This window comes from Anas acuta, chromosome 16, assembly GCF_963932015.1.
Source record: "Anas acuta chromosome 16, bAnaAcu1.1, whole genome shotgun sequence".
In the NCBI taxonomy this organism is placed as follows: domain Eukaryota; kingdom Metazoa; phylum Chordata; class Aves; order Anseriformes; family Anatidae; genus Anas; species Anas acuta.
In genome coordinates this window covers 1,695,611-1,719,395 of record NC_088994.1, presented here as the reverse complement: position 1 = coordinate 1,719,395, position 23,785 = coordinate 1,695,611, and the positions used below count along the sequence as shown (strand labels likewise).

The following is a 23,785-nucleotide window of genomic DNA, read 5'->3' as shown; positions in this document are numbered from 1 at the left end:
ATAAAAATACGTCACTCATGTAAGTAATTATGTAAGTAATTTAAACCTGATTAAATAATAATGATTCCTTGCTCATTGCCTTCAAAGTGCTTATAACCAAATTTAATTTTAAGCAGGATCAAGAAAATAATCACTTGATTCGAGCATTAATTACTAATTTTAATTCTAATTCATTAAAAACAGACCTATTTTTTGCAGACTCTGCAGGGCATTGACATTTTGCAAAATGAGTCATTATTTTGGCATGGCGAAGTATTTTTCAAATGATGAATCATGACTACCAGAAGGGATTGTGAAAGAGCTCCAAGGGAGCTTCAACTTCTTAGAAACAGCAGCCCTGTTTAGCAGCAGTGCTCTTCCTCCAGGTTGTGACTGGAGAAGGATTTGTAACTCAGCTGGTCATGTTAGCTAGGGAGCTGCTAACTACCTTTAATTACTGGCAGTAGGGGAGCAAGCAGGAGATAAACTGGCCTAAAGCAAATAGCTTTATCGAGACCAACTGGTACAAGGTAGGAGACAGTTTAAGTCAGTTTAGAAATGTAAAAATCAGGTGTTTGATAAAGCTTCACTTCCACTCAAGTTGGAAATGGATATATAATGTAAGCAGTTCATTCAGGAGTTCATCCTGGAAGGTGTAGCCTTGCTTCTGTAGGACTGCTTTTTTTTGTTAGTGGTGGTTGGGTTTTCTGTTTGCCTACCTAACCTCCTCTGTTAAGAAGTGACTGCAACACCCTCCAAAAGAATTGCTGGTTAAGCTTTTGGATTATTCATTCCTTTGGGAAAGGATTACCTTTTTGATATGTAACTGTAAAGAGTTTAGCCTAATATCTATGTGGCCCTATCTGATAAATTAAGAAAAAATACATTAATATGGCAGTAATTTTTCTTACAGTAGATTTTAAGCCCCATGGGGACTAGTGTAATTGTTGTCTAATGCACTAAACAGTACAACCTATAGGTTTCACTGCTCTTTTCTACAGCTAATTCAGTAGCTCATTTTTGCTCACTCAAATTATATGCTTTGTAAGTTCCAAATGATCAGAACAACTCCTCATAAGGGATTTGACCAACATTTTATCAAGCTTACTTTTGAGAATGTTTCCTGATGTTCAGCTTACATTTTTTACACTTAGCAGTATCATCCTTCTCATGCTTTTTCTGCTCAGAGAACTCATCTTAATCAAAGAACTGGACACTGCTTCTGCTGTTGAAAATCAACAGGACTACAGTTTTGACAAGTTATCATTTCAACTCTGAACGAAAACCAGAAAAAAGGTAACTTTTTTTCTCTTTTTGTTCTATATAGAAGGTATTATTTTGTGCTGACTTAAGGTGCTGTCAGCCATTCACCAAACCTCAGAATAAGGAGAACATAACTGCAAATAGAACCTGAGATACTCAGTGCAGCAAACCCATTGTCCACACATCACCTTTCTCTGTATATGTGTAATGACCTGAAATAGAAAAAAACAATTTTATTGAATGTAGTGATGTAGGGGATGAGCCATGTTCCTGGAGTAACTGTCATCTGCAGTTTAAACAAGAAAACCATGATGCATTAGTTAAATTGTCAGACTTAACAGAAAGAAAAACACTGAAGATTAAGGCCATATGTCATCTGTAGCAAAAAAACTGCCTAGCGTAATACAGTGTACAGGTGGAGACCGGGCACAGACAAGCATTGTGTCTTCCTTCCAAAATTTCCTCCTGTATACTTGTACCCACAGGAGGTGGGCAGTCCCTGGCAGATGTAAAATCTGGTTCTGCCTACAGTGGAAGTTTGGAAACAAATGGTCTCAGGGGTGCCCTGCTCCTGGCCTGGGTGGGCTGCAGCTGCCTCCCTGCTGCTGTCACAGCAGCTGCAGAGCTGGGGCAGACAGCAAGCACAGCACAGCTTCTCAGCAGGCCTTCAGCACTGTTTCTTTGGCAAGCTCAGCAGCAGCAGCATGCCCCTGGATGAACTGCTGTAACACGTAGCTGTACAAGGAAAAAGGGTTGTCAAAGACGTTCTAGAAATTGTTCCAATTGCTCTGAACTGGGGTTATTTACTCTTTTGTCCTGTTGATCTAAGAAGGCAGACTTCTTCACATCACTTCAGTGCAAGTCATAGGTGTGGCTAGTACTGGTACTACTAGTACAAGGTACTACAAGTACAAGCTCTCATATTTAAGCTTCCCTGGTGGTATTTGTTCTTTGTTCAAGACAACTTATGAACCCAGGCTAGCGAAATGCTATTAGGATTCCAAGGCAAAGAACTGGCACAGTCACAGTCTTTGCCCCTCACTTCTGAACTGTAACATGAAAAAACTCAGACATTTTAGTTCACCTCCAGTGAGCAAGCAGCTTATTCCTTTGTCAATGACCAGCTGATTGCCCAGGTAACTGGGATCAAATGAGAAAGCAAGCTGGTCAAATTCACCGGGGAAGAGAAAAGGAACTTTTTTAAAAATGATGCTGATTAAGTAGAAAATGTAGATGAAGACGGAGAGGGCTCTTAGATTGATGAACGTTGGACTAAGAATCTTAATGTAGATCTGTGAGATCTGCACCTTTCATGATCTGTATTACCCTCAGAAAGAAAGTTTACTAGTTTAGTTCTCTGTTCCTTAATTTGAATTCCTAGTGCCCACTTACTTTAATTTTCCTTTTCTTACTATGTAGGCTCTTTCTATAAAAATAGCCTCTGAAGCAGAAAAACTCTCTCTCAAAACTTGAGGAGTGACCACACTTGTTAGTGACAGAGAACAGATGTGCACCAACTTCCTCATTCTTTGACAGCTGTCATTTTCTGTAATATAAAATACTGCTTGGACAGCAACTCATTATATATTGCTTCTATCTATGGCACATTGACTTAGTTTGTTTTTCTTTGGTTTCTGTCCCCGTGTCATATTCAACTGCTGTAAAGCTGAAACGTGTCTCTAGGCCAGGAGTTGCTGAACCAGCAGCACACCTTTAATTTCCCTGCAAGTGCAATGGAAGTCAAACCATCGTTAAAACCAATGGAAAAAACTAGAAGCTTGTTCTTGCTTTGTAATGTGCAGGATACTAGACTTGGAGGATGTAGAGAATTCACCAGTGTAATTTTGTGTAAGAACCAAAACCTAACTTAGCTCACCATGCAATAATGAGACAAAACAGATGTTCTTTTTTAGGGCAAAGGAAGCCCCAAACAAAACTCTTCTTGAATCTGGCTCTGACAATGTTTCTCTTTATTACTAGGAACAAAAGGAAGCCCAAGTCACTGTATCTTGATCAGAGGCACCACTGAAAGGATTTAACTCTTATGTTACTCTCTTCTTTCTTGGAAAACCTGTTGAATGCTTTCAGGTGTGCAGACTTTGTGTCTGCAGTAAGTTCTTTTAGAAAACAGGATCTCTGCCTAAATGCAAGCCCCTAGATAGACAAGAAAATGGCAAGAGTTCCCATGCCAGAGATAGCTGAGAGCACTGGCAAGCTAAGTGTATCAGAGGCATTTAGGGGTAGAATAAGGTGATGTGGTGAGGCTGGCTGGCTGTCCAGAACTTCCTCGTGCAAACTGATGGATTGCCAGGCATTTGATGCAGTACATACACCATGGAAAATAGTAAATGTTGTCCCCCATTTTGATATTCTGAGTAAGTATCAGAACATATAAGTCTGAGTTCAGTGCTCTGAGGGAAGACTCAGGATCTTTCTTGGTTTCAGGGTCAAAGAAAGTTTTAGATGCTCTGTTGTGGGAATAAAAGGCAGCAATGCATTGTTCTGGCTCTAGTTTTTGCCTTTCTTTTTGCAGAGGAAGGGAAAGAGATCTAGTTCCTTAGTCTGTGACCTATAAAGACAGAATACAGTTTGCAGACAGTAGGAAAGAGCTCTTTTAATTGTTCCACATCCCACAAAACAAAATGGACTTGACCTTCAAATACAGTTTTCCATTTACTTTCTCACTCTTCATGAAGTCCAATGGTTTCTGCTTAAACAAGCAATAGCCCGAGTAATTTTAAAAACCCAACATTAATGTTCCTCATTCAGGTATCTTTCAACCATCCAAACCCAAGAGGAGTGCTCTGAATCCTGTCTGATAGAAGACCCATCATTATGACCATCTGGGCAGTGTTCTCTGAGTGACTTGAATTCAACTCTGACAGACACAGAGCATACAGTATACCAAACACACACACAGGAGTAATACCAAAATGACAGCATGGACTAGACAATACAACACAAAAAGTTGAACAAATTATATTAAGACTTTTTTCTTAATGCAGGATACACATGCTTAGTTAAAAATACAGAACATGAAGAAAAATATAACACTCTATTAGTATACTAGAATCCCTCAAACATAACTGGAAAAAAACTCTCAAATATTCTGTACATTTTTTTCTTTTTACAAAACATTTGAAAATGCCAGTCCAATGAACTGATATAAAAATATCATCTCAGAACATTTTTCCTAAAGCCATGTAAAGGTCTGGTTTATGCAAAAACATACTGTACAACTTGTGTCACTTCAGCATTTCCCCCCTGCCCAGATGAGGTAATTGATCTTAGGTGCAAAATGAGCTGTAGATGCAGTAATGTTTTATCAGTCTTGTTCCTGTAGCTGATCATCAGTTATCTTTCAAAAGCCTTTTAAATTTGGTCTAACCTATGGTCAGAGTAGTGTGGCCATTGCTACCCTTTGTAACAAGACTAAAAATAAAAGCCTTTCAAAAGTCCTCTGTCCTCTGCAATGAGTTATGTATTCTATACTTACTGTACTAGTGCAGCGATTTTCATCTTGTGGTCTTATCTCATCTAGACATGGCCGTGAAAACTCTGAAAACCAAACCTGTTGTTCTAAGGTAATTGATGTCTTTTGTCTTTAAATCAGCACTGAAGGGTGGCCTTGAGAATAAAAAGGAGTAACCAATGGTGGTACAGGTACTAACAAATTTTTCTTCTGGTACACTTGATTGATTGCAACAGAGAATCAGAGCCTGATTCTCACAGTATACAGAAACATTGACAATTAGTAGGACCTGGAATAAACAGTATTATATGTGTGCCAAACTGCGATAGAAGAAATGGGCTTAACAGGGACTATATGGAAATCCAAAATAAATAGCCTATTGCCAAGACCATATTTTAAAAAGATTATTGATTTACCATTCACTTATGTTCTGAATTCTGATATTCATCAAATCAAAGATAGTAACAGCTACTGATAAGGAGCCTGAAGAAACTTCATACGTAAATGTGTTTTTTTTTGTCCTAAAGGAAAACAGGTACGGTAAAGTAGGTTCCCTGATGGTGTGTATAAATATATGGTACTTCTGATTCCTGAAATGGAGCAGAATGACAAATATGCTCAGTTGTTTTACCTCTAACCAAGTGCTGTCAAATAATATACCTACGGGAATTAAATGCAGAGGTTTCTTTATGTGTCTTTGTGATGTTTATCCTATTTTTCTATCCATCTTCCTCTTTTTAAAGTCACTAGAACTATATTATATATGTAAAGCACTCCATGTTTTCAAAACAGCTTACAACTCCCAGTTTTGAAAACAGGTTACAGTTTTTCTCCTTTGACTCTTCACAGTACAGTGGTAAGAAAATTTCCCTCCCCAAACTGAAGCAGGAAGGAAAAGTGAATTGCTTGTTACAGCAAAGGAAGTTAGTTGGGAACAGTGAGACAGAGACCTCAGAAAGCCATGGTTTAAGGGCACAAGAAGGTCTTCTGTTTATATTAAGTAGAAACACTCCTTCAGTGATGAAGCGGAGTGATGTTGTGACAGTACCATCAAACCTGCTGTATGGTATTTAACATGTATGGTATTTAATAGAAAACAAAAATGATTTCTGCATACAGAGACAGCTCAGAGCCCAGTGGCATGACAATGGTTTCTCAGTGCTAATCAAAGCCGGGGCTCCCGCACTACGTACAGAGCAGAAAAAGCGTGCTGTTTCTTCCCTGTTTAACTTCTGCAGGTTTGTCTTACTTTGAACCTCGTATTCTAACATTGTAGGTCTACGCTATACTTAGTAGTTTTATATACAAATTGTACTGGATAATTTGATTAATCTCTGATACCTTATCAGTAAGCCTATGCACTATGCTTTTGTGAATAAGATAGCTTCACGAGCTGTTTGTTAAGTTTTTGTTGTTCTTTTTTTTTTTTCCCCTTTTGCCATTGACCAATGACCAGCTTAGCAGCTGTGCCAGACACTCGTAATGCCAAGCAGTATGACAGATTGTACTGTGTGCACTGTTACAGAGCCAGAAGCGTTTCAAATTATTTTTACATTGAAATTCTTGTTGTTTTCACTTAGTGTTTTATATCCTAAATCACTTCAGACCCATGAAATAATTAGCACTGAAAATATTCCCAAATAGCAGAGCAGTGAGCTTTTAGCACCACTTACTGATAAGAAAATGTGATAGAGGCAAAAGGATCTGCCAGAGCCCAGGTGAATTTTTCTTTTCAATATTTCTATTCTGAAAGGACTTGTTGAGACATCTGTCCGAATCTGTGGTTTCTCATCTAAAAATCCTTCTAGTTCAGTCTGCAAATAAGTACTGGCATTTGAAAATGTCTAATGCTCAAAGACTGCTAGGCCTAGACTTGAACTTTCTGCTTTGCAAATGCTATAGACAAAACAGGGCAGAGCAGGGCCTGTTTCTGGCTCCTGTCACAGACACATACAGAGCACACAGCCTTTCCTGACCCACCCAGAGAGGCTCTCCTGTTACTCTAAACACTGCTGCTTACAGGTTTTTCTAAGTTTTATGAGCACCTTTGTAAAAGTGCTGGGGTTTTGTTTTGTTGTTAGCTTTTTGTTTGCCTTTTTTTTTTTTTTTTTTTTTTTTCAGATTCTGATTGGAAAAGTTTTCTAAGGTTCAAAACAGTTCTCAGCTAATATTTATCCCCAATTGCTTGTATTCCTTTTTATCTCTTTGGCAGTGTTTAGGTTTAGACTGAACTGCCTTTACTTTTCTTACAATGCCTTCTTCTAAAGACAGTCGATGTACAGTACCTCAGGCTAAGGAAATCAAGCTCTTCTACTCTTAATTGCAGAATTGTATCCACTTTACCGATACCATTTTAGTGTCTTTTCTCAACATCTAGCCATTCAATTCACCATTCAGTAGTCACCATCTCAATTATTTGGTGACTACAACTGTACATGGCTGTCCAGCTAGGAGCCCAGCAGGCCTTTACACAGTGTCTTGAATACTTCTCAACTGGAAACCTGTCTCCTGGTGCAGGCTGAGCTTTTATGATAATTGTATTGAATCTAAGTCATCATCTGACAATCTCTATAACCAAGGTCTTTTTATTTTCAGTTAACAAGAAATACAGCAAAATACTTTGTTTAATCTTCAACTGCATGTGCTAGTATTTGGACTATATAATTTCATCCCAGTCAATTGCTTGTCTTCCAGGGCTATCTTTGTGTGTGTCCTGAATCTTCTCTAGCTTAGTGCCACATCAAACCCAGTCTGGTAGCATATCTGCTTTGGTGATTAATGAATATGTTAAATCTATTCAGTTACAAAACTGACACATAAGAAATTCCACTTGCAACCCCCATCCAACTCCCACTTTCTTTTCAGTGTTTCCTTCTCTCCTTTAGCCAGCTGCTTATACACCTCATACTCATGCTGCTAGTTTCCATTTTCTCCATCTCAACTAAGTTTTCCACATGGCAATGTATCAGACACGTCAGCTCTATGAAATCCCCACTTGCTAGGTTGTGGTAGGCCTGATTCTTATTTTGCTTTTAGCCGTGGAAATTCTGCAGACCTAATCCACTCTTTTAACTCGCAGGTTCATTTGTGCATTGACTGCTTTTTGTCTTTTTCCTATTTCAATCTGTTTTTTGCAGCCCTGGATTCCAACATAGCAATTTTGTAGCATCAAAACAGTTTTTCTTTTCTACTTTAATATGAAGTCTGCAGTAAAACCGCATCTGTAGCTGCACTGCACAAACAGGAAGTGTTTAGCACCATGCTGCCAGCTTGAGCTGGTGTACTGGGTCTGGCTGGGATGTTAACCCACCGCAGCTGGTATCAAAAACTACTTTTCCCTTACAGTTTGAACTTCTCACTGCTCAATAGAAATATCAGATCGAACTTAAAATGTTAAATAGAACTTAAACACTAAGAAAATCAAGAGTATAACAGAAAAATAAGATCATATCTTCTTTCCTTATAATATACATCAACTTTTAATAATAAAAATACTTCTATCATGTTTTCAATAAGAATAACATGTACATTTCAATGTAAAACAGTACACAGTGTAAATGCCCTTAGATGCTCTTCTATGCATCTTTAATGTCTACAATGACTACACAAATGTGGGCAAGGATCCTCACCAGGCTGTACAGATTGCTGCAGTTCCACTGAACAGAGCTGATGTAGACAAAGCGAGGATCTTGGTATATGTGTTCTTTTTGCTTTTAGGTGTTCCTACAGTCCTTATTTTGACCATATTAGGTAAATTTTAAGTTGAGAATTCAGTAGAGAAACATCCATTTCTTCTTCAAACAGCAAAGGCCGAGAATAACTTGCAAAATTGACCAAAAAATGAGAAAGTGCATTGAAATAATGCTCTGCTCATGTTACTGCAGTACAAAATGGTTACTCTAGTAACAAACCCCTGTATCTGACAGCTGGCTAATGATGGGTTGCCCTAGTTCCCTGCAACACGTTACCGTAAGTCAGAGGAAATAATTAAAAATGTTCCTTCCCCAAAATGATTTCAGTCTGTGAGTCACAAAGAAAATACTTTAAAGAATCAGAAACAAGGTTCAGAACAAGCTGCATCCCCAAACTTGTCATAAGCTGTTTTGTGCTGATGTGTAAATTAAAAAATTAAAAGACCTTCATATCCAAATTGAAAGGGTCTGATTTTAATTTAAGGTTTGAATTGGTTGGGATGTTAATAAAAGTAACGCAGCTAAAACACAAACAACTTCAGAAATAATAAGAATAATTAAAAAAAAAACAAAAACACCTTTAGTCTTGTAGAATACACATCACTGTAAAGCGCTTCTGGATCTGCTAACAATGAACTGTTTTAAATGAGACTGTGGAGAAACAGAGGAATGGTAAATATCTTATACACCTGCCCACTGACACCTGCTACAATTGAAATTTGTTAGGGATGGGTGGTCATATTAAGGCACTCCAAAAGAACACTATTTCTGTCCTGAGACTGCTGACATGTTTCAATTAGTTTCAGCCAGTAATTTGGAAAAAAATACTGTGCTTAGGATAACACTGACAGAATGAAGAACAATTTTTCAAACAAGAAAAAATAAAGTACATTATATACATGATTCCTTTTTTTTCTTTTAACTTAAAAGCATCCCTAATACATCTTAATAACTGTATTAAAGACTACTTAAATATTGAAAGATTTTAAATAATGTAGACTTCTTTTCAGTAAACTGGGAGTAGCTGTTTAATTGCCAGCATATTGGTCCCATTTTAAACAATATAATTTTTATTTAAATCTTGTATATATAATAACATGATCCAAAACACATATTCTGCTCCACATAAATAAGTATAGTTCTTCTGACTGGTTTTAAAAACTACATCTGTTCAAATAATCAGATTATAAGACTGTATTTTTCCTTTGTAAAGTTTCCTTTAAAATCTTTCACTCCAATCTCTCCCCTTATATACCACTGTATTTCCAGAGCACATAATAGGGCATTAGTAAAAAGAGTTAATCCAAAACCTGAAAGCTACAGTAAGTAACATGAAGTAATGGTGAGAAGTATTATGGAATGTATACTCTGCAGCATAGATTGGTTCTCACTTGGCTGAAGTGGAAAATGACTCCAGAAGAAATTCTTTCTGTTCGTATCTCAATAAACCATAGATTGTGCTATTTGTTGTTCCAAAGTGCAGGTCAGTACATTAAAAAGTGGTGTTTGTGAAGCTACTGCTCAAGGCCACTGACCAAAATGAGGCTGGCAATTAAATGGATGCCAGATACAGTACAGGGAGAGAGAGAGGTGTCTTTCTGGATTTTCTTAACCAATCCATACCTTTAAGTCCACAACTTTTAGGTGGCAGCACAAACAAGTCATCAGTAAAACTGCGCTTTCTTGATGCGTAATTATCATTTTTCCAGGCATCTAGCAAATGGCAGTAACATCCCTTTTAGTTCTGTGGTCTTTGTTTCAAGAATTTCTTCGAGAAGTCAAAGCCATACAAGAATCCCTGTATGTGCTGCAGGAGTTCAAAGACAGATTCTTGGTGCCTGGATCCAGCACGTTCACCTCCGACTACATCAGAGCACCATCTCTTCTCTCGTTTCAGCGCCGTCAGTGTTAGTTAGCGTGAGTCCTCAGACAGGGCTGCTTGTTGTTGAATGTTTGAATGATGCCACAACGCAGGTGCCTCTCTTACTTTTATAAATCCCCATCTGTAGGTGGCTGGCACAACCTGTAGAGTCTTTAAGGCAGATTAATAGTACGTTATTAAATGTCATAAGACTGATAACACAAAGTTACTGGCATAGTATACAAGAGTTAGCTTTTCCTTTACCATTCTGCAAGCTTTATAAGTAATCCAATATCAAGAATTCTACTAGTCTTATTCTTCATAATTGCAAATATAAAAGTGTTACTAGTGATTTATTAACTACATTATTTACCATCATTGTTTAAGTACTATTTGAGACATTCCATCACTCCTTTTTAACTTTGGCCCAATTCAGGTCTTCAGCACTCCCTTTCTTTTTCTATTTCTTTTCTTTTAAACCAGTTGGGGTATAATGGGGGACGATGGTTAAACCTAAGTGCATCTTGATTCATATGGTTGTGGTAGTATTTTCTACATTATATTTGAATAAAATCAAGGTAACAGGTCTTTTATAATTTCCCTTTCAAGACTACTACTATAGAGTTTGACAAATCTTGAAAGATGATACTGAGAATTGAAGTTAATTCACCAGATCTTCCTTTAACTTTGCTCGGTTTTATTTCAAATAAAAGGGGTAATTGCAGACTTATCCTTCACAGATGATAGAACCCAGTAGGAACATACGTATTTAAGCTTTATTGCCCTGAAATAATCACAGAATCACAGAACCACAGAATTTCTAGGTTGAAAGAGACCTCATGATCATCGAGTCCAACCTCTGACCTAACACTAACAGTCCCCACTAAACCATATCCCTAAGTTCTACATCTAAACGTCTTTTAAAGACTTCCAGGGATGGTGACTCCACCACCTCCCTGGGCAGCCTGTTCCAGTGTCTAACAACCCTTTCGGTAAAGAAGTTCTTCCTAACATCCAACCTAAAACTCCCCTGGCACAACTTTAGCCCATTCCCCCTCGTCCTGTCACCAGGCACGTGGGAGAACAGGCCAACCCCCACCTCGCTACAGCCTCCTTTAAGGTACGTGTATTTGCTTGATATGCAAGCAAATAATCCTGGAATTTGTCATTGTAATGTAGTGTGTATGCCAAAACAGAGAATTGTCTCATTTTTCTTTGTAAAACTGTTAATTTTTAAACATAGCATGTTGTTACAGTCATAAAAATGGAATCTAAGTCATGTAGGTCATTGACAAGGCAAAATAAGCATGCTGATAGAATGCTGATGTGTGACACTGGCAACATGGTAGAAGAGCCAACCCAGACTACTGTTTTATTCCTTTTTGAAATAACAATTACAACCCAACAGAAGGATAAGGTTGTAAATGCCCAATGTGTTTCCCTTTAAGGTCTCTGAAAAAATAAACCAAAGGCAGACTGCTACAGTAAGCACCATGACAGTCTCTAAAGTAATTTCCTATAAACATTTTGAGGGGCAGATAGCTCTGTCTGAAGGGATGGCAAAGACTTTACTAGATCTTTTCCGATGCCAATTCGTGCATGCTGGAATGGAACTGTTTTGCTTGCTTCGTGTAAACAATGCTATTAACAAGAGTAGAGGCACAAGTTACTCTGATATTTGTACAAACTGATTCTGTGCAAATATTAATCTAAATCATGGGGATTTGTTATGACCATTGTGTGCAAATGCTGCGGTACACTTTATTAATATCTCTTCTCTCCAACATAATGCATTTGGAGCAAATAGGCCAAAAAGATACTTCTCTTAAAAATAAAGATGCTCTTAGAAAGTATCCTGTAAAGAGAGGTGCTGAACATCTCTAGCTCCCATTAGGTGCAGGAGGATTACATATGTATAGTGCTTTCCAAAATCGTCTTCTAGACAAAAGCAGCATACATAACCCTGGGCAATCAGGGTCTTTCTTAGAGCTGCATTACTGTATGGTTGGCTACCCAGGGAAGTGCTGGAGTCCCCATCCCTGGAAGCCTTCAAGAGACATCTGAACATAGCATTAAGGGATGTGGTTTTAGTAATGGGACTCAGTAGATCAGGTTGGACTTCTGATGATCTTGAAAGTCTTTTCCAACCTAGATGGTTCTCTGCCATAAATACAGTCAAGATATTCTAAGCACACAATAGGACTGCAGCCAAAGTACTAGCTTATGAATTATGTTTGCATATCTACAGTCAGATTTACCAGTCAGGATTGTTTTTCTCAGCATTCCACAGATGGCTGTCAATTGCTAGCTTTTCCAACTCATAGCAATGGTCCAAAAAAGACCCTTATCTCTGTTCAGTGATACTTTATTTAGAAAATGCAGAAACCTTTGAAGTTAATGATCTGCCAGTTATAACAGACAAAGCTTGTTAAGCTACAGAGCACACTTTAGTACAATGAGAAAGAACTTTTTTTTTTCTGCTATTGCTAGATCTTTGGTTAGAATAGGAGCTCCACAACTAATACAGGAACATAAAACAAGCACTCAGATAACATGCATAATACATAATAACTTACCGGGGCGCACATGGTGGCATTTGGTCCATCACTTTCAGATTCTTGGCAGAGATTTCAACCCTTGGTCCCTAAAGAAAACAGAATTTATGGTACTGACAATGATAAAGCATCTCGTCCTTAGGGGAAAATATTATAATGGGACTATGTTTTCTATTTGAGAATCCATTAACTACCTCTAGAAGATTTGGAATCCACTGGGTACATACATTAGTCATCTGTGTTTACTTAAAAGATAAAATTAATCCCAAAGCACTTTACAAGCACTGCTGTCTACCACTAGGGAGTTTCTACAGTTTAACACTGATTGAGACTTCTGCTTTTTGTATTTAGAGAAATTGTCTTAAACATACTTGATAGTCTCTACTTTCTAACCATCAAGGCACACACTTTAAATAATGTGCATTAAGGCATATATTTTAATTGTTGTAACGGCTCTACATCCAAAAGCATTGTGTCAGAGATGTAAAGCTGTACAGACATTAATAGAAGTTTGGCTATATGAGTTTGTACTGCACAAAATACAGTGCCATAGTGCCATAGGGAAATAAATTGGTGTTTGTGCTATGATATTACAGGAATTAAACTGGTGGCTTGCCACAGACACATACCCAAATACTTACTTGCTTTCGCATGATATCTGTAGCTTGCATAATACACTTGGGCAGAAGTCCATGACTTCGAGCCAGTATGGCTGCTTGCTCCAGGGACACACTCAGTGTACTTCTGAACATGGGAACAGGAGAGAGGAAATCAAAGAGTGTATTTTAAAATGTACATATAGGTACGTACAGGACACTTACCTGTTAAGTATGTATTTCATTAGCTATCTTTTTTATATTTACAACTTAACTTTTTGAGTTACTAAACTACAATGTAAGCTTAGTCCTGCATTTGCAGTCTCTTTACACTTAGATTCTGCAATTGTGCAGAATCATTACCACAAGATAATGTTCCATTGCTCTTCTATGTGACGTCATGTAAGGATATTCACAAGCAGATCTTTTCTTTACTCACTTGAAGAACAGTGGTGTGTTTGTACACACCAAGATTGTACAGCTATTTCTGAGCAACTTCACACATTTTCAGTGTGTGATTGAAGGTAATATTGACTGAAAGTTACATGAAATGAGCTCACTTAATGAATTGCATCAGTTGATGCACTGAAACAAAGATTACGTGTCAAAACTAACTATCAACAGAAGTATTAAAATTCACAACCTACCCTAAAATAAAGATGGCAGTATATTTAGATTCTTATTATATTCACCTAGCATCTACCTTTGTATTGATTTGAACAGAATCATACATACTGCTCAAATCTCTAGAAAAGACAAAAATTTTCATCACAGCATTAACATGTAGGCTTTTTAAATCTCACCTCTGCATTCCAGTGCCACACATAGTAATCTGACAGGCTCCAAGTCGGTAGCAGAGCTCAGAGGATATAGGTAGCAGGCCAGCTCCTGATACGTTACTGCTTGAATATCCTGACTGGGTGGGTTTTGTATTAATGAAAGACTTCATCAGCCTGCAAAGCTCATCCATTGCATTAATGGGACGAATAAGCTAAACAAAGCAACAACAACATCAACACATAAGTGGCACGTTTACTCCTTCAGTTATAAAGATATATACTATTCTTTATCCTGTGTCTCAGCACAGGACCTTAAATCTACACAAGAGTAACTGCTGCACAGTGACACCTAGAATGTACATGATCTTTAGAAGTAGAAAAATACAAATGATGACTTAGATTTGGGGCATTTTTTTGCAATTACCACAAATCATGTAGCTTGTTTACAATGCATATTACAATTACAAAGTTTCTGATTTGTCTTCACTGCAGTAGTACTTACTGCTTTACAGGCGACTATTCATGTCACCTGTCTCAGTCAGCTTGCCTTTGGATGAGGTGCTGGGAAACACTATTGTCCTGTTGTTTTCTTCTATAATTGTGAACAAAACCTAACTTGTAAACCAAATGTTTGTTCATTTTTCTATGTCTGTGGGAGAGAAGAATTAATTAATTCTGTCTAACACCTAACCTTATTTAGCAGGGGCAATCAGTGCGATATGGAGTCTTACTAATGCCTAAGCTAAGGATTGTGTTTACTCTAGTTACCCACATTTTCTTCAAACAAAAAAACTGTAGCTATGCTCCAGAGAAATTCACATCGCTTCTTTAGAGCAAGGAACTTTTTAAAAATTATGTTTCGGTTTGTACAGGTCTACCACATGGGTATCCCATGACTGGGGTTTTAAAAACTGGCTCATGAAGAAATAAAACAAATTACAATACCTGATCAATCTTCACTGCCGTAGTATTGGAATCGGTGGGCAAGTTTGATCTCTCTAGATAAAATGTCCTGCAAAAAGGCCAGCAAGGACTACGTTAGTGATTCTAATTTCAAGTATGTATATGTGTACTGTCTAGTACAAAACGTCTGAGAAGACTATGATAGAAGTCTTGTACTTCAAGCTCTGCCTTCTTATTGAAGCATTTTGACTGCAGAAATTTAAACGATCTGTACTGAAATACTCCAAAAATCCTTTCTTACATAATGCTAGTCCTGCACACAATTCTGAAGTCAAATTAGATGGGAATTTCATCCTGTACAGTGCACTACCTCAGAATAAGCTTAACTGTGGGAAGATAATTAACAGGTTTCTCACAAAATGAGGATCTCCTCATTTGTACAAGAATCCTATTTGGACAGGAAATCATCAAGAGTGGGATCTCTTTTTCATGAGTTTTAATGTCTTTAGCAAGGAGCACTCTTTTCAATGTCTTTTAAAGGAAAAGAGAAGTGTAAAATACCTGAGTTTACGGTAGTATTGCTGCACTTTTTCAAGAGAGAGACCATTAATTTGCTGGGGAAGTTCTTCCAGAGGTGAACCAGCTGGTTGTAATTGCCCCTCCATACTCTCCAGAGCTGAAAAAGAAAACATTTTGCTAAGATATTATTATGGTAAATGCAAATGTAGAATGTTATTATTTTTCTTTTTATTTATTTATCTCTACATCATCTCACTGCTCTGCACGTGACTGTTAGATCATGTTGAGGTTAATTCTGTTACTGCATAAATTTAATGAATGTCCTAGTATAAGAATGCAGTGGTATAAAGGTGAGATTCACAGAAAGCAGTTCTGTCTAACAATAATTATAGCCCATTCAAAGACCCTTGATGGATATTTTGGTGTGAATGTTTGCTATCTAGTCAATATTCCTTCATTTCCAGCTCAGATAATTCTGCCATGGTGTATGCTTTTAAAAGGACTTGTTTGTACGCAGGGAACATCTCTTGATACCATACTAGATCAGACTGTCCATATAGCCCTATATGTCTTTGTGACACGAAGCTTTGCAGGAAGGCATTAAAAAGCCCCAAGCAGGCATATCTTGTTCTCATGACTGTGTTTTATTCTAATCTCCATCAATCCTCAGATCTTCCCAGAAAACAACTATCTGCTTCTTAAATATGTCTATATTTTTTCAGCTGTATTATGTTAAGAGTTTCATGGTCATTCTTTATTTTGGATCTTTTAATCTCATCTGTTAGCTTATTTTTCTCAAGAAAGCTTTTTATAGATACCTTTTGTAAATAGCACCGTGTGTAGTTTCAAGCTTCCCCCATTCTGAAACCGAGAAGGCAGTTTGGAGAAGTAGTAGCTGTCAAGATAAAAGATAACCTTCAAGGACTGACGACTTCCTTCGATGTGGTAGAAGACATGAGTATCTGCAGAAATAAAGATAAAACACTTGCTGTATTACCACAGCAGGCCAAATCTGAAACTATTGCTGCCTGAATTTGTTAGATAATCTGATGACATTTCACATCTCTGCCATTAGATGAATATGGGAGAACCTTTACTGAGAGAAAACAGGTTCTGAAAGATTATCCTTAAAAGATGCAGCTAGCATGATGCTTGATGCCAATACAATAAATGTGGTTAACAATTCCCATCTTATTTTATGGCATCTCATAGTCAGTAAACATGGGGAGAGATCTGGCAAGGTGGGACAGAGGACACAAGAGCTGTAGAGGGACGGTCCTTCTACCTTTTGTAGAATGGTGACTTACAAATATCTGTCAGGAACTGTTCATCATCTGTCTTATCTCCCTACATGTGAAATCATGTCAGGTACACTGACACAGACCTAAATGCCAGAACATGCCACTGGCATCCCATGGTATCAAAATCCTTGCTTTTATGTTGTGTGCTTGCAGAGGAAGCTGAGGGAATGCAACAGTGCTTCAGAGAGGTTGCTGAGTGCTCTCCGGGTTTGATGTGGTCTGTTAGATTTATAATTATGGAAAATGTAACCTATAAAACAAACAAGATAAAAGACCTCCAAAGAAACTGAGAATACTCACTTGCTACGAGACTTTCATCCATTTGCTTGAAATAGAAGGCAACTTTGTCCAGTTCAGTCAGAGTGACCTGGATGTCTTCCAGCATGGTACGCTCCTCCTTCTGTGGGGCAAAGAACCAGATACAAATAAGTCACCATCTGCCAGAAGGAAATCAATAGCAGGACAGTATTGTTGTTACTGGTGTGCTTTGCTTCAGGAGACCTAGAGCAGAACACAAAGCTTTCCACTAACTCCACCCCCCCAAGGTAACTACTGATGGCTCATTAACTTTGTGATACAAGCTTAGCTACCCTTCGCTTGGATGTCACTTGATATGATTCACAGAGAGTAGAGAGGTTGAAGCACTGAATAATTTTGAAGATGTCTCTTTTTCCAATCTTTACCCCATATCTACAAATGTGAAGAGCCTATCAGTTACTGTGAAATAAATGTTCTTACATTCCGTGCAATGTGAAAGAAGAGTTGTTCCACACATTCAATACATGATGTTTTCAAAGTCAAAAAAAAAAAAAAAAAAGACCTCCTCCTTCAACATGGTGCCTTTAGCATAGGCTCAGATCACTGCACCACAGAATTGTGTGAGAGATACACTTCAGTCCATCTATTCTATAACAACAGTCACCACGTGAACAAAAGTCTAGATTTTCTTGTTTGGAACTCTGAATACTCAGAACTTTTACCTACTTGTTGAAATGTGTGATTTCACCAGAAGAGGGCAGGCCACACATGCTTCAACAACAGCTGAGCAACTAAATGCAGCAACATCACTCCAAATATAAAAGCAGTTTGCTTCTGACGGTGCTCTAGTGTGACAGCCACAGTTGCTGCAATGAGAGCCTCAACATGCTGCTTGAACAAAAGGCTCTGGCTGGGTTGTGAGTGGCAGAGCAGCACACATACAAATGTGAACAGACCCAAGGGTGTCACAACTCTTCAACTTACCACAGTGGGGGAGAGCAGAGACTGGTAATTTAGTAAAACACCAGTGGCTGCTATCTGTTCCAGCCATTTTCTGCTGGCATCTCTGCTGCTCTCTTCATATTCCCCATTGTTGTTGTATCGATAGTTGAGAGCAGCCAGTAACTGCTCTGAGAAGGTGCAAATAGCAGCCACAAGAGATTGGCAGAAGATGGAATCACGCCTCAGCTGTAGCTCAGTATCTGCAAGAGAAGAGGAGAGATGCACAAAGTCATGAGAATACTCACTGCTATTGTATGTGTGTGCATAACATTTGACTTCTGCTATAGCTTTGCACAGACATAACAGATAACCTCTTCTTGCTCCGTGCCCTGGCTATAGAGATAAAGACAGCATCAATGGGAAAAAATTGCTGAAAATTTTCCAGGCCACTTGACTCTTTATTTTACTCTGCCATCTGCTTGCTCATTCTTCTGACTGGGAAGAGCTGTAACTCCTTAGTGCCATATCTGGACTGATTCCCTTCTTTTTATGTTTACAGAAGCAAGAGAATTCATAAAAGAGGATCTCTGTCATTACTTCTCTCCTGGGCTATTAGAGATTCATCTGCCCCTCATCCATCTGTATTTCATGGGCTTCCCATATGCTTAATGCATTAACTGGGCCTGCCAGTAGGGTACCAACTGGTTTATGTTTCCTGGGAGAATTTCCCGTGTTAACTTTGCTTCCAGTCAGGCTGTCAGGCAGCCACATGCTGGTCTAAGCAACCTCGTCATACTTAAGGGGATTGTAGGCCAAAGAGGAACATGAATAAGTGAAGAGCTACTTCCCAGGCTCCTCCAGCAGGCACTGCAGTGTTCCCAAGAGACAGAAGCTGAAGACATCATTCAGAGGCTTTGAAGATCTGGATTATTTTTATGGAGCACTGACCACAATAGACTGACCAATAAAGTCTAGGCCCTGGGCCCTATCTTCAGCTGAAGGGCAACCACTCCCTTCCAGCAGTACGAACTGAACTGCTAAAGTAAGGTAAAGAGAGCTTAGAACTGCCCTCAGGCTAGCGAATCCCTGCTGCCCTAAAGCTGGCATAGCCAGTTCAGTGCCATCTGCTCCTCCATTCTTTCCAGAGGATACGGGTGAAATCACTGAGGGCATGGGGCATAGGTAAACACTTATGGACTCAGTATAGCTATTGTCATTACAAGCAGCTTTTATGGACACTAGACTGCCACTGCAGGCTGGTTTTGACAGACTCACGGACCAGGCCTAGCAGGAGCACAGAGGTGATTTAGAGCCGTGCTAATCTAATATTTTCATTCTATGAAAACATGAGAATCAAGCTGGCACAGTGAAATAATGACAGCCTAGTGCAGTTATTTATTACCTCATTTTCAAACAAAAATACACCACGCAGATATTTAAATTATAAAAAGACAGCACATTCACTCCTGGGAACAGCCTGTCACTTGATCTGTGAGTACAACGTTTTGTGCATGGTAACAGATGAATGGTGTCTATCCACAGTGGTTTTAGGAGCTGCCTGCACATTTAGGTTCTTAGTATCCTCCTGGCTGTAATTTCAGTATACACAGTCCCAAATCCCTAACATGCCTGCTCTGTTTAGAAAGATGTCAGTGTCCATGGTCTCACAGACAGTTGTGCAATAGGTCTCATTTTTGCTGCATGTTCTCACCACAGCAGGAAACAGTAAAAGCCATCTGGGAATGGGGGTTGTACAAAAGAAAAAAGGAAGACAGAAAAACAGTGCTTGTGCAAAATCAATGGCAAGCCAGGTGACACAGCAGCCTACACTGTAACTGAAGCAATGTAAATTGAAGAACAGATGTCAGATGCATGAAAAGTCCGCCAAAGATGCAGAACACAAGAAATGTTTGCATAAAATGCCAGGACTAAAGCTAAATGCAAAGGAAATACTACTTAGATGTATGCACATGCATTCACAAAATGTTCTGGTGGGACCATGTATATACAATGTATTGCAACAAAATGATACCCCTTACCTGTGCATTTTAACAAGGCCAAAAGCAGCTGATTCTTCCCATCTAAAACAGTGAAGAAAAGGAAGGCGCAAATCAACACGATGACAAGGTAGATTTGATTATATTTAATTAACAGTGTCCTCATCCCCTGCATGGTTATTTCTATGTACTATAGTAGTACTTTCACAGATATTTTAATGACAGAAAATCAAACAAGGTGTAAATCAAAGAATTTTACAAGCTAAATGCTCCATTAACTACCAGGAATTATTGGAAACAAATTGCATGTGTGGATGAATCCTGGAGGAGGTGACTGCTGCCCAGTGCTTTGCACTGAGTGTAAACATCGGATTCGGCTATCCTCTTCCAGTTCAACCAGGTTTAGGACTATTTTCCCTGTTCTTCTTTAGAGCCCAGTACAGTGTTGTTACAAATTAATATAAAATGATAAATGGAACTGCTAGACTCGATTAGATCAGGGCTATCTGATACCAAACTTTTCCCCATTTACTGACCTTCTACATGTTTTTGTATGATTTCAACAAGGTTCTTGATGCGCAATGGAAGGTTCCACGGATCTTCTTGAATGCTGGCTTGAATATTATTCCGGCACCTCACTGTGGTTTCTTCCTTCTGCTTAAATTCTTAAAAAAAAAAATGCAGTTTGTTGGGCATTGAGGAAATGCTATATAGCTGAGAGTGGCTATATATATATTTTGAGTATCAGTAGCAATAACTGTGAATGAAAGAGGTTCTTAAGTAGATCTAATGCAGATGGGGAAAAAATAAAGACTACTCCTATAATCTAATCATCAGCAGTCTCCCAGCATTGTTTACAGGACTGTGAACTAAAACGTGTGTACCTGAGTGATGTGCACGCTGAAGGGAGGTCTGTACTACTCACATAGCACAGAATTACCTTCTGTTTTCTGTGACTCGTATTTGATATTCTAGCTTGCATACTGTATCTAAAGTTTGGGGCTGTGCAGAATCAGATCAGCTTTTTGGCTGCAGCATTCACATCCCATAATACTAATGAGAAGTTATGAAATATTCTACTTTCTTTCACCTGATGTCAGCTAATTATTTAATTACAGAACAGGGGATCTATTTTTCATGACTTTGCTATGTAGCTAAGCCAAAAAGCCCATTGTTGGCAATGAAATGTGTAAGCAGACAGAAACACAGTGCCAAATAACTGCTCATGAACAGAACTGGGACAGCATTCAAATCTACATTTGTCACTGAAAGGAATCTATGGTAGCTGTTGAAGAGACACTTTGGTCCAGGTATTCCAGACGTAAGCAGGGCTTGTCTGTTCCTTAGTGTGATGAACGTGCTATTATCAGTTAACTTGAGTTAACCTAAAGACTCTCCCAGTGCAATTAATCTAGTTGTAATAAATGAAACTCCATTTAAGCAAAATAAAATGAAGGAAGTGAACACAGAGTGTCTGTTATTTCCTCATTTTATTCCAACAGTGCGTGGAAAGACTAACAGATAATCAATGTAAGTGTAAATGTGTTTGTAAAGATGAGTTCATGTAAAACAACTTCATAGAAACTAAAAAGAAAAAGAAGAAGAAAGAAACTCTACTTTAGTTTGCCACTGTAACTTAAAAATAGAGTTTGTGAAAGGTTGGGAAGCCCATGACTACAGCACCTGAAGTATATTAGAATAGCAGGAAGCAGTTCACATTTCAAGTGGGAAAGGAAATGCAGCAAATGTTCAGAAACTAAAGCCTTGTGTATTTCAGTGAGAGAAGAAACCACATCATGGGCCTCAAAAACATAAAGACAAAAGTCTCATCATACTCCCTGATGAAAAGAAAACAGGGTATAATTTGTTTGCTCTCTATGGGAATCAGTTTTCAAAATAAGTGTCATGCAAGGATGAATTTACTCTATTACCCATCTCTGAAGAAAAGCAGAATTAAGCAAACTCAGGCAGAAACTTTTGGTGCCTCAGATGTACAGGGGACAGCCCCTCATCAGCTTCTCAGTGTTAGTTTACCTTATATCTGACATATCTCTACCTTGTACCTTTTGAGATACATTTCTGTGTTCACATCAAAGGATGAATCTGGAGACTTGTGAAAGAGCTATAAGGATTCAGTAGCATATAACAGAAAAATGTTTTGTTTGTTTTAGTCGGAATTCATGTAAAAATGACCTTTTAAAGATGCAAAATTTCTGTGGCCAGACATGGCACTTGCCATTAGAGTCACAGAATATCCCAAGTTGGAAGGGACCCACAAGGATCACCAAGTCCTTCTCATAACATAAAACTGGATAGATCCACAGTTAATAACTCTGTGTGGCCATATGGCATGTGTACATCCATGCTAATCCCTTAAGTCTTAGAAAAGTGCATTACTAAATATATTCAACCTTTTTCTTTACCTTGCAAACTGTGGTCCATTGGAAAGTGCTTGGTTTCTTCAAAGGCCTTAGTTATTGCTGATCCTTTTAGAAGTGCATTGATTGCATCAACCTACAGTAGAAATATTTTCAGTCAGCATTAGAATGGCTTGTGGAAGAAAATCTGAACAGAACTCTTCTGGAAAAATGCTGAAGTCATTACACTATTTGTATTTTGGAGTAATTTCCCCTTCATTAACAAATAGCATTAAGGCTCTATAACCCTGAACCTCAAGAGCCCCACACTGAATGTAACATTCGGCACAGACAATGATCTACATGCTGATGAGATAAAAACAATACAAAAAGTTCCTCTGGTGCTATACATCTATAAAGACATCTGTTGGCTAAGTTTTGAGGGCTCTCCTGAGATTTGTAAACGTGATTCATCAAGATCATGCAAAGTATTAGAATTTTGCTCATCTTTTCCCTTCTCCATCAAAGATTTCTTCTCTTTAATCTAATGCTTCATACAAGTCAGTTCAACCTTGCTTACATAACTCAAGGCAACATGAACGCTGATTAATTTCTTCATCAATCTGTCATACAATGTGTTTTCTTACACTGTACTTCAAAATCTTCATAGTGTTTTTTTTTCCCTCAGAATATGATTGCATTAAACAATCAGATACTTCCAATTTCTTGTGTTGACATTGATAAAAAGAAAACAATGCTGTGTAATACTTCATGTACCTGGTTAAAAAGGTGTTCCAGGCAGCCGTGAAGTTTATCTTGTTTGTCTAAAGGAATCCTCATATCACTGGGAAGCTCATCTCCTAAGAAAAGAAAGATGAAAAACTTTTAACTGTCTTACCAACATAATCTGTGATGAGACCACAGGTGACACAAGCACAACTTCATACTAGAGTGGGTAAAAAATGATTGCTGCTTTCTCTCTTATTCTTAGATCAAAATACTCAGGATTTTTCACACAACAAAAACGTTTAATAGCTCTTCCGTCTTCCAAATTTACTTTGGTTCTTTAGAAAAAGAACAGATCTCTATCTTTTCATAGTCTTGTGATTTGTTCTGATGAAACCACATTTGCAATTTAAACATGCAAGTGCTTATAGTCAGCAAAAACTTGTCACCTCTGCTAAGGAGTCTGGAATGTTACCTGTGCATATACTCACCTGATCCCATCTCATCACTGCCCAGGTAAGAGCTATTACTCCGTACACTGGTGTATGACAACACTGAATCACGGTTACTGTTACATTCACTGGA

The 23,785-nt window shown here is 38.3% G+C and overlaps 1 protein-coding gene and 1 long non-coding RNA gene across 5 annotated transcripts in view; one reads left to right on the top strand and one right to left on the bottom strand.

Moving 5' to 3' along the window:
- LOC137865713 (uncharacterized) overlaps positions 1–17,740 on the top strand; it is a 185,188-nt gene extending 167,448 nt beyond the window's left edge. Inside the window, exons 8-9 of the long non-coding RNA XR_011102045.1 lie at positions 1,167–1,275; positions 17,074–17,740. This is a non-coding gene — a long non-coding RNA (uncharacterized lncRNA). The remainder of the gene's footprint in view (positions 1–1,166; positions 1,276–17,073) is intronic.
- PREX1 (phosphatidylinositol-3,4,5-trisphosphate dependent Rac exchange factor 1) overlaps positions 6,779–23,785 on the bottom strand; it is a 176,386-nt gene continuing 159,379 nt past the window's right edge. For all 4 annotated transcript variants that reach the window (XM_068701013.1, XM_068701012.1, XM_068701011.1 and 1 more), the window contains 14 exons: positions 23,692–23,780; positions 23,252–23,334; positions 22,541–22,631; positions 20,654–20,782; positions 20,160–20,201; positions 18,163–18,380; positions 17,221–17,320; positions 16,438–16,581; positions 15,662–15,776; positions 15,143–15,209; positions 14,222–14,409; positions 13,464–13,566; positions 12,844–12,911; positions 6,779–10,438 (listed from right to left, as the gene is read on the bottom strand). In XM_068701013.1, the coding sequence (XP_068557114.1) occupies positions 10,396–10,438; positions 12,844–12,911; positions 13,464–13,566; positions 14,222–14,409; positions 15,143–15,209; positions 15,662–15,776; positions 16,438–16,581; positions 17,221–17,320; positions 18,163–18,380; positions 20,160–20,201; positions 20,654–20,782; positions 22,541–22,631; positions 23,252–23,334; positions 23,692–23,780 (1,480 nt within the window). In that variant the 3' untranslated portion in view covers positions 6,779–10,395. The remainder of the gene's footprint in view (positions 10,439–12,843; positions 12,912–13,463; positions 13,567–14,221; positions 14,410–15,142; positions 15,210–15,661; positions 15,777–16,437; positions 16,582–17,220; positions 17,321–18,162; positions 18,381–20,159; positions 20,202–20,653; positions 20,783–22,540; positions 22,632–23,251; positions 23,335–23,691; positions 23,781–23,785) is intronic.